Below are 11217 nucleotides of genomic sequence, written 5' to 3'. Positions count from 1 at the left end.
CTTGGCCGCGCATACATCATAGTCTCCTCCTCCAGCTAAAGCGCGCCGATGACTTGAAAGTGGATACGATGAATTAGAGACAAGTCTACGGCCGAGAGTGCCCACTAAATTGTTGGATTCATGGGAATCAGTATTATGAAATGTTGTTGTGACGCTGCCAATGTTGTACAAGTCATATTCTTGTTGCTTGCTACATGGATGCCAAGTATTAGCAACACTCTGTGGGATGCAAATCTTTGAGATGGGCACTTGTCCTATCGTCAGTAGCAATGAAATGAACCCTAGTAACATTAGCTCTGCATAAACAAATTAACCAAAACCCAAAATTAGGAATCCTATAGAATCATCATGTTTAATAAGAGCAAACCCCATAAAACCCAATTGGTTCATTTGTACTCCCTGTATTCTCATCTTCATAAGAGCAAACCCCATAAAACCCAATTGGTCTTGTTCCTCATCATCTCCTGCTTTCACAGAAAACCCATAGCAACAACTCGATTTCTGTAATCTGAGCAGTAGCAAACCCATTTGAGAACAACCACCAATTCCTTCTGTTACTGACAAACCCTAAATCCACCATTTCAGTTATTCAAACAGATTCAATCCATCTTCATTCAACAACATCTGCTTCAATTTCTTCTCTCACGGCTCAGATTCATCAATTCAGTCAAACCCATATCTTCTTTCTCTTGATTTCACATAAACAACATCTTCTACATCTTGATTCATCAATAAAATTTGATCTAAACCCTATATCAGATTCAACTTCAAACTTTGGAAGATTTATTCATAAAATCAAAACCCACACAGAATATGTTAAGTTTAACCCAAAAATGTAATCATTTTATCAGATTCAAATAAAATTGAAGATAGAAAAACTAACAACAGAAAAGATGAAGATGATGAAGATGAAGATGAGAAGACGGAGATGATAAAGGTGATGGTGGTCATCGTAGTAGAAGAAGAGATGTCGTTTGACGGTGATGGTGGTGGTGGAGATAGGACCGAAGAAATGGAGAGTGAGAGTGAGACTCAGGAAAAATGAAGGGAGAAATTGGGAGTGAGAGTGAGACAGCGGGAAAATGCGTGACATTTAGGGAGAAGGAGAATTTTGGAAATTCACCCCATTCATTTGGAATAGGTCACTTAATGGTGGGACGGAAGGAGTATTACTCGAGTCTTATCTGATGTTCGTATTTTTCTATTTATGATTGAAACTTTTAAGCAGAAAATATAACATGCAAATGTAAACACTGTTTTTGTTCTTCGTTCTGTAGAAAAGTCTGGAGAGAAAACTAGAGGCGCCAAGTTTTAAAACCAATGACTACCAGGACTTGCATCACCCTCTGTCGATCGGCACAAACAAGCATACCAGGGTTTATTTATTCATTTATTTTAAAAACGCACTGTGCATGTGAACGTGAAATTGTTTTTGTTTGAGGTGATTGTTATGCATATTTCGAAACACGTCAATATAATGAATTAAATCTCCATCAGACTATTCGAAAAGGAGAGGAACTAACTGGACCGAAAAGGGTTTCCAATCTTCCAGAGTTTTCCGGGTGCCAAGCACGGGTTACTATCTAGTCTAATTGAAGAACAATGAAACTGAAGGAGTCCAGGTTGTATGAATACAAGATTGAGGCTTACAAGGCTATAAGTACATTAAACTGATAAAGAATTCCCAACAAAATTAGAACAACATTTTAACGACTATGCTATATTACAGCAAATTAGGGGTGAGCATAAAAACCGTAACCGCGGATTTGACCCGTATCCGTCCGCAAAATTGCGGATTTCACCCAGACCGCAAGATGTATGGGTCAGACACGGGTGGAGTTCTCAAATCCGCACGCGGTGCGGTTGCGGTTGTCTTTTAAAAATCGCGGATTACCCGCACCGTTGGGTAGTAAAGTAAAACTAGTAAGCCCATAACTCAAATTGAAAAACTTAAGATATATTTCTTGCTCATGAAAACTTATGATTCATCTTTAGTCGCAGTTGAAAAAGTAACTTCTTAGATTTGTCATTTAGAAGGAACATCGAGTGAAGAAATTATAATTAGATTTCCGAGATAAACTGATTAGACAAAGTTTGCTGGAGCTACAAGTGACTGACTATACTAGAGCTGTTAGTGGGCTTGGCCGAAATGGAACATTTTCTGCTCTAAAATTAGTGGGCTTGGCCTAACAAATCCGCGGTTAATCCGCAACCGGCCCGTACAATCCGCGGATGTAAAATCCACGGATGATTGGGCCGGTCACGGTTTGATTTTTCAAATCCGTAACTTTGACGGTTTGGTTACGGGTGACCCCTAATCCACAACCGTCCGTCCGTTGCACACCCCTACAACAAATATATAATCAGAAGCCGCTTAAGCAAAAACGTAAAAAGATGGTAAACTCCAAAAAAAAAAACTATGATACTTGCTTAACCTTACTTCCAGAGGGTAAAATCATCAATCAACTATACAGTATACAAGACCGAGTCAGTCAACCACCTCTTGGTGCTTTCTCTCTCTGTTTTATATTATGACCTAACCGAATCCGTGACCTAACCTGGCATCTCCTTTGGGCTTCTGGCAGGAATGGTGTCTCTGCAGAATTTTCAACTTATCTGACAGCTCCTCGAATGTTGGTCGACATTTTGGATCACTAGTTTGTCAAATTGAAAAATACAAATAACAAAAAAATGACAAGAAAGATATAAAGGTTACAACGAAATGGATAAGGCTTCTCTTAGATATAGGCTATATTTTTATTAACTATAACTCACATAAAATAAATTATTAATTTGACCAAACGGATTTTTATACTCCCTCCATACCTATTATATAGGAGGGATTTTGGTTTTTAGTTGTACCACTAAATAGGCGGAGTCCTATTTTCAGGATGAAATTTCTCCTACTCTCATTTATTGTGTATGGAAAATTGTGTTGAGAATAGGACAAAGGGTAAAATAAGAAAAGGTAGGGAAAATGAGGAAATCAATGCAATTTTCTTAATCTGAGAGAATTGGTCCCCTCCGCCTATATATGTGATACGGAGGGAGTACACAATTTATAGCCCAAAATAAATTATCAAATCCCTAAATAAATAATTAATTATATAATTTTCATAGTTAAAGTTATGTAAGATCTATGGCGTAATTGATGATTTTTAAGAATACTTAATTTAATACTCCCTCCGTACCACATATATAGGCGGAATTTCTATTTTTCCTTGTACCACTATATAGGCGGAGTCCAAATTTCAAGATGGTTTTTTACTTGTATTACCCCTATTTATTTGCTTGGGAATCATCATAATTGAGTATATATCTCTAACATTGGGAATATAATTAAGGGTAAAACAGAAAAAAAACATAGAAATGTATAAAATCAACAAAAGTTTCTTAATCTAAGAGAATTGGTCCCTCTGCCTATATACGTGGTACAGAGGGAGTATAATCATGATAGGAGAAAAGAACATCATCTTAAAAAAAATTATAGAATAAAAGTGCTTATGGAGCTTTAGAAAATCCATTTTTTTGGAAAAGAATCAAAACATTTCATATGGTTTTCGATTGATATTGTTGTGGAAAATTTTTAAGGAAATAATTAGAATATACGGTATAACCTCAATCCATATTACTGTAATCATGATTTAGGAAAAAACATCATTTTAACAAAGGGATTTGACAAACCCTTTTAACAAATATCCTATATCGTTGGATGAAAACAATCTGATGGCCCATAATTTCCATGACGTGGCGATATAACTTCTTTTTTTTTTGTTCGGCTCGATTAGCCTAGCCAAATTTGTCATTTTTTTCCTTAAAAATAAAATTAGAAAAAAGATTTACCTATATTTCCTCCACGAAAAAAAAAATACACGATCTCAACTGGATTTTTTTTCTTCTCTTTTCTAGGTCTTTCTTTTTCTTTGCTTGCTCCTCCTCCTCGTTGATTCTTAAGATTATATGCGATCAAAGAGACATATAGTCATCACTTCAACTTCCTTGTAAAAAGGTAAATAATGGTTACTGCATAATTGTTCCGTAATCCACATTTTACAAAAACGGAGGTACTTTCTTTCTACTATCACCTCTAATACTGTTGTTGCTATAGAATGAGATATTATGACACTATCATGTATTACCTTCACCACTACTGTACTAATCAATGTGCTGATCTGGACTGAATTCTAAAGATTAACTATGCACGAGAGTATTTAGCAGAATTTTATTTATTTCAGTTTACGGTATAAGAAGTATCCTGATAATATCTTTGTGATTCCAGCAGCGATGAATGATTTACCCAATCATGATACTACGATTCCAACTAAGAAAAACAATAATCTAGAAGCACCGTATGAAGGGATGCAATTTAACAGTTATGAAGAAGCCAAAGAGTATTATACTGAATATGGACGGCGCAATGGTTTTACAATTCGTGTTCGATCTGACTTAAATGACTTGAATTTGCAGAAGCATATAATTGTACTGGAACTTCTTGTTGGTGTGTCTAAGTGTTGCAGATTCACAAGTTTCATTTCCTGGTTTCGTAGAAAGACGCTGAGGAAGATTAGTAATCTGGAACTACATTGTTTATACGTGTCGAGCCAAATTTTGAAGCCCTTTAATTTAAGTTTCCTTTATGTTTTGAGTGAATTTTATTTACGGATTCTGTAAGTTTTTTGAGTGCGGATTCAGTGACGAATAAACGACGTATTTTTTTTAACTGTTTTCTCAAATGATTCAGTATGTATTCAGTGAGCAATGAATTAGATTGGCAACTTGGCTTCTGCGAAAGATATTTCAGAACTGCCTTCTCACTTAGGAATAGCTTGTGTTGCCAGTGAAGGAGATCTTACTGCCTTGTATAAGTATATATCCCAAGTAAAGTGCATTGTGAATGGTACAAGGAGCTGAGATGATGTGCATGCCCTCTCCAAAGAAGTGGGTACCCAGACCAAAGTTCAGGAAAAATACTTGGAAAAACAGCACTTATTCCTGTTCATTTTGGTTCAGTTCCTAATTTTAGATGTTGTAGTTAGCTACTGACGAAATTTTCATTCAAGGAACTAACATATGATGATGACCACTTTGGATTAACACGGACCCCAAGTACAGATGATGACCACTTTTATATAGGAATGTCAAGTTGTTTAAAATACTTATTCAGCCACTTTTCTATAGATCTCATAATCACATGGAGGCTCGTGGATACTATCTTCATACCACACTTAAAGGTGGCTCCAGAACCTATCAAACCTCCCCCTTGTTAGCCAGTGCAGCACCTCCATTTGCAGTTTCTTCAACTGGTTTCATATACTCTTCTAATAACCAGTATATAGCTCGAAATCTTATGCTGATCATAATTTGCAGAGTACAAGGGACCGTTTATCCTCTTAAGTTTGAAATGAAAATTCATACAATTAGGGTATACAAAGGCACATTCAAAGGTCCGGAAGTATAATAGTTTTTGAAAAGAAACCAACCGAGAGTATAGGAAGAAGACGATAAACCTGAAAAAGATAACAGAGATCGTGTTTTTTTCGTGGAGGAAATATAGGAAAATCTTAGCATTCATTTTATTTTTAGGAAAAAAAAGGGAATTTTTTGGCTCGACTAACTGAGCCGAATAGAAAACTGATGATTATGTCGCCATGTCATGGAAATTATGGGCCATCAGATTATTTTCATCCAACGGTATAGGGGATTTGTTAAAGGGGTTTGTCAAACCCCTTTGTTAAAAGATCTCTATCCTTCAGAGAAAAAGTGAAAAGTTGGGTTTAGTATGTTTTGGGGGAAAAATAAAATTAAGATGTATAATTGGGCAATTTGTAAGAATAATGAGAACAATTAGAATTAAGTTAAAGTATATTTAGTTTGGATCTTGAAGTATATTTAGTTTGGATCTAAAAAAAGAAAAAGTTAGGGTTTATATTTTGATTTTGGGGAAGAACTAGGATTATTAGTAAAAAAATTAAGACATGTTTGGTAAATTTGATTTTTCATTTTAGCTTAAATTTTTTGGGCTATAATTAATAAAAGTGTGGGCTACATTTAAGAGAAGCCATGGATAAAGAACAAAATCAATTTAAATCGGTCTAACTGAGACTACCAAAAGAAATTTAAATTGATCAACAAAGAATTCGCCACTAAACAATTACCTGTGCCAGCATATCCTGATTATAGAAGCCCAATGAGAATCTATGTCTTCTGGAATCTCAAGTCGTCAGTCCATGAAACCCACAGCTCCGATAACCTGGAGAGCCACAAAACTGGGGATGCTCTGTAAACTATCACTTGTAGATGACATGTGAAACTTTGATGCTCTTGTAAAGAATGTAAGTGTATAATTTCTTCACTTGCTAACTGGTATTATCTTAGTGTTTTTTAAACACGTTTGCAGGAGGTGTTTTTTAAATACGTTTTGTGAACAAGTAAATCCTACTACTGAATCAGTTATGACAAAAATTTCAAGAACAAGCTCCACAGTAAGTCACTAACACTATATACGATTGGACAAAGTAAGGAAAAAAAACCTGCATTTCGTTAAGTGTATCCCATGGGATCTTTTGTGTGGCAAGCTCCCATAGTACTACTCCAGAGCTATAAACATCAGACCTATCCATGCATCAAAAATGAGAGTTGTGAGCTCGAAAAAAGAGATGCATAACTTACAAAAATCCATATCGGGTTAAAGAACTAGCTGAAAAGGGAAATTTAACAGACTTTTCATCTGAGGGCTCATTACGGATAACCTCTGGCGCCATCCACTGTGGCTGCAAGGGAAATAAAGGGAAACAATTAAAAAGATCACCTTCTACGACCAAACAAGTAAACCAATAAAAAATACGTGTAACTTATCCAAATATTAGACTAGAAAAGGTATAACTTTAAGAAACCAAATTAGTTTCTAGAAACAGCAGGATACAAATTCTAGCATTTGGGTGAAAGTTACAACACATACCGTTCCTTTCCCTGTTTTTGTTGTGAGGTATGTTGCATGTTTGAGTCGTGAAAGACCAAAATCACCAACCTAAGGAAAACAAAAGAAATGGAACACATAATGTTTCTCTTTTACGGTTAATTATATGGAGAAAGACAAGAGAGAAAAGTATCCTGTGATGGAAAAGCTATACCTTCACATTCCAATTCTTATCAACCAACAAATTTGATGACTTTAAATCACGATGGACAATAGGTGGTCTGCAGCGATGAAGATAATTCATACCTCGTGCCTATAGAAGGGTCAAACATAACTTTTCCTTAATCGATGGATGTGGAAGGTCTACTTTTCCAGGCTATAAAGGAAAAAGACGTATAAATGGGAGAGTCAAACTTTACAATTAGACTGCAATGAATCAGAGAACACAGTAATTCTACATAGCACTAAATTGGGAGGGTTTGGAATAGTAATTAGCAGAATTCCAGGTTTCACAGGCGGTGAGTAGTGCAAACTAGCATTGTGAATATTTTGTTGGAAGGGACGCATGTACAACAATCTGAAACCCAATAAAGTAAAATTTTCCGTTATGAATTCCATAGTCAAAAGCACCTACGTACAATGTCCACAGCCATGAGAGCACGGCGCCTCCAGTCTAATCTTGTAGTGCTACGTTGAAGCAACTGATACAAACTTCCACTGCACCCACCAAGAGGTCGTAAATCAAGTAAGTCGGATAAACATGGTGCAAATCATTCAAAATTTATTCAAGAGAAGAAATCAACAAAAGAAATAAGAGAATGCCAGTTGGGACAAAAAAAAAGAAGAAAAGAAAAGAAAACAGCACTTGAATTAGATTACTTCCAAAAAAGCTTTCAAGTTTTTAGTAGAACAAGTGGAGAATGAACCATGGGAGGTATTCCGTAACAATGCACAGATGCTGAGGTGTGGTTACTGCTCCCATAAAAAGTAGTATATTTGGATGTCGAAGCCTCTTCATAAGTAATACCTTTGTGAAAAAGAACAATTAGACCAATGCCTAAGTCTTTGCAGTGCAATAACAAGGGAATTTTCTCGATGAATAATATCTCGTACTGGCTAATGCGGATTTCCCAAATTCATGTAAATGGCCACTGGATTCATATAATAACAAGAGTAATAGGCGCCTACATAACGATAGCCTGATAGTATGGGATGATCTCAGCACCATGCAGAGTATCTTCTACATGTCGTTCATTAATAATCAATGAGAACTTATAATAAAAGTAGATCACACCAGCCAATTTTTATGGGTTTTCGCTTTTTCAGTCAGAATGATATATGTGGTGAGAAGATCATCCAACTAAAAACCAGCCATTAGCCCATTACATTATCTCCAAATGATCACTACAAAAGTTTTGTCACAACATTGCATGAAATCATTGCCTCCCCTTATAATGAAACGATAAACTTATGAAAAGAGATAAAAATGATCAGCATTTTGAACAGCACAAAATTCGTTGTAAGGAACTTGAACAGGAAATAGATGAGTATTTTGTTAATTATATTCATCTACAAAGCATAACTTTGGAAATCCTATCGGAAGGTTTTCTTCTAGCTCCCTTAAACTTGAATGCGCTTTACACATCGAGATCAGTTATTATTATCCTCTTATGGAAAAGCATAAAAGGAATATCGTTCTGATTGTAGATACCCAAGATAGCTACAGTAAAAGAATTACCTCTTGTTTAAAAGAATGTAGCAAGTCATTCGAGTACTCAAACAGGGAAAATTCTTTGATTGCAACTTCCTGCATGATGAATGACAATAAAAACCATTTGCATCATTCATCACAGCTGGCATGTACAAGTTTCAGTAATGTGCATTAGCACGATCTACAATGCAATGCTCATATCGTAGTTCTCAATGCCACAAATTTAAGCATAATAATGTGTCACTGAAAACATATTGGAAATGCAAACATACCGAGCCACACCACAGACCACGATACACAGTTTCACATGAACCTGAGACCAGCATAAAGAGCTCTTAAATAGCAGAAAGCTCTTCAGAGTTGAAAATGAAATTTATTCTAGAAGAGTAATTAGCTATAGAGAAAATATTAGTACCATGCCCTATCTGTGCACCGATTGCCAAGTCTTCCCACATGATATCATAATGCAAAGATTCAGTTGCCATGTCAAACTCATAAAGAGGATTGCTGCTGGTACTTAAACTACTTGTATTGTTAGCTTTAGAAAAAGAGGACCCGGAAGTAGAGGCTTCGATACCAGACGGGTTATTTTCAACAGTCCTGATTTCTATTTTTCCAGAGTTACTGGAGCTATTTTGTTGATTTATGTCAGGTTCCTGTGCAAGATTCAACCATTCCCATGTCTGATTTTTCTTGCTTATCCAAGCCTCTGCCCTAGATCTTATGTTCTTGCGGAACCCAAACTTGCCTTCCCCAATCCCAAGTTCTCTGGAAAGTTTGCCAGGGGATATTTCCAAATGGGTAGGTTTAAAATGAACACCAATAGGAGATGCAACCAATCCTCCTCCTGGTGTGCTACCTTCACTGAAATTCGGAACCTTCATATGGCCAGAGAGAACAGTTTCTGAGGGCTGTTGATCAAAATACTTGCTATTTCCATTCAGGCATTTAGGTTTGAAGGTATTCTCACCAATCTTCATTTTCCACCTGATATTGTCGGTCACTCGAGATGCCTGTTACACGGTGATATTAATCAAGAGAAACTACAGGTAAAGAGATCACGGGAGCAATAAGCTTCTTCAAGGAACAAGGGGGTACTCAAGTTTCAAATATCAGCGAAGGTAAGATTGAGATTACCAGATTCAACATTTTTGAGGCAATCCCAGCTTGCAGAGGCAAACGAAAATCAGTTATTGGACCACTTCTATGCTGACAAGAGCTGGAACAGGACCCTGAAGGCTGATGCCGATATTCTAATCGAAAGGGCTCTGAATCAATGGAGGTGCAAATAATCCCTACGAAATTTCCATTATCATCATAGAACGGACTATTAGTTACAATGACTTCAAATCGTTCCCCTGTTCTATTTTTCACTGGAAATATCCCCGTCCAGTTCTGTCCCGTGGAATTCTTTCGTATTATTTCGAATGCTTCATCATGGTTTTGTACATCAGTAAGAAGCTCGAGCAGATTCTGCCCAAGAATCTCCGAAACAGAAAACCCATAGAGTTTTTCAGCTGCTTTATTCCTGTAATATTGGACACTCCCCCAATTTGTAAACAAGCACAATCTGAGAACCGTATTGATTTAAAAATGAGAAAAACCCAATAGCTACTCATGCATAAGCTCTATTCAACAAACTCTAGGAAATAATCTCAAATTGGAATAAATAAACAAAAAACTTCACATATCCAAATGATAATCTAATAAGATTATTTGGATATTTTGTGCAAGGAAAACTACTTGATGCCAATTAAACCTCTATTGTACATGAAGGATAAGAGTCGAATGAACATGGGCCGAGCCCGAGGTGCAAAGACATAGTATTTCAGGCGGAGAGTATTACTTGGTTCGACCTGGTGAAACCGAGTTAACCAGGTCACCACCTCCTACCAATGTAAAACAAATCAAACAATTTTATTCCATATATATCTCTGAGATCTAGAATAAGTTCCACATAAAAACCCTATTTATTTATAATTCACATGAAATTATCAACCCAACAAGTTCAAGTAAACATGTATAAGCATTTCCCACAAACAGAAGTTCATAACGGCTTACCAGTAAGTTATACGGCCTTTGAGATCAAAAGCATGAACTGATTGACCTATTGAATCCAAGATATCAAAATGCTGCTTCTCAATAAAATGCAAACCCTTTTGTAATCCAGCTCCGATCTCTTTTCTAGGGTTTGGAGCAGGAGGACAACGGCTACTCTTATTACTACTGCTGCTATTACTTTCCCATTTTGAGTGAGATCTTCGAGTAGTGTAACCTAAATTAGGTATTTGATATTCCTTATGAAGAATTAAATTGGAGAGTTCTCTCTGAAGGCGTACTTGTTCATCTTCAAGTTGTTGGATTTTCTTTAACAAAATTAGTTCTTCTTCTGTTGGTGGGTGTAATGGTGAAGTTTCAATCAACCGCAAGTCTAGGGCTTCATTCGCTTAGGGTTTCGTCTCGATCTCAGAAGAAGTAGAAGAAGAAGAAATACTTCTCCTCCTCCTCCTCCTCCTCCTTCTTCAAATTTGTCTTTGATTTAGGGTTTTGGCTGTTTTCGGCAGCAATGTCTTCTATCTCACTCCCGCCA

The 11217-nt window shown here is 36.5% G+C and overlaps 1 protein-coding gene across 3 annotated transcripts; it reads right to left on the bottom strand.

Moving 5' to 3' along the window:
* Positions 1 to 2331: 2331 nt before the first annotated feature.
* LOC113334963 (probable serine/threonine-protein kinase SIS8) lies at positions 2332 to 10267 on the bottom strand. 3 transcript variants are annotated; one of them, XR_003353062.1, is made up of 12 exons: positions 9765 to 10267; positions 9043 to 9640; positions 8900 to 8940; positions 8655 to 8723; positions 7843 to 7943; positions 7555 to 7633; positions 7131 to 7229; positions 6959 to 7027; positions 6721 to 6770; positions 6531 to 6612; positions 6156 to 6250; positions 2332 to 2346 (listed from the first exon to the last, which is right to left on the bottom strand). XR_003353062.1 is itself a non-coding variant. In XM_026581190.1 (11 exons), the coding sequence occupies exons 1-11, from the start codon at positions 9774 to 9776 to the stop codon at positions 6221 to 6223; spliced, it is 1230 nt and encodes a 409-aa protein (XP_026436975.1). In that variant the 5' UTR covers positions 9777 to 10267; the 3' UTR covers positions 5989 to 6220. The 3 variants fall into 3 exon arrangements, 1 of the variants encoding a protein (XP_026436975.1); XR_003353061.1 differs by lacking the exon at positions 2332 to 2346 and adding an exon at positions 2452 to 2616; XM_026581190.1 differs by lacking the exon at positions 2332 to 2346 and having other exon boundaries at positions 5989 to 6250.
* Between the last annotated feature and the right edge of the window lie 950 nt (positions 10268 to 11217).

The sequence above is a fragment of the Papaver somniferum genome, unplaced genomic scaffold (assembly GCF_003573695.1).
Source record: "Papaver somniferum cultivar HN1 unplaced genomic scaffold, ASM357369v1 unplaced-scaffold_137, whole genome shotgun sequence".
NCBI classification, from domain to species: domain Eukaryota; kingdom Viridiplantae; phylum Streptophyta; class Magnoliopsida; order Ranunculales; family Papaveraceae; genus Papaver; species Papaver somniferum.
This window is presented reverse-complemented; position numbering and strand designations above follow the sequence as displayed.

Coding starts and splice junctions, on each gene's coding strand:
- LOC113334963 (XM_026581190.1), bottom strand. Junction 8,941..9,042: donor CGGTGCACAGATAGGGCATG/GTACTAATATTT, acceptor TGCTGGTCTCAG/GTTCATGTGAAACTGTGTAT. Junction 7,028..7,130: donor ATAAGAATTGGAATGTGAAG/GTATAGCTTTTC, acceptor TGTTTTCCTTAG/GTTGGTGATTTTGGTCTTTC.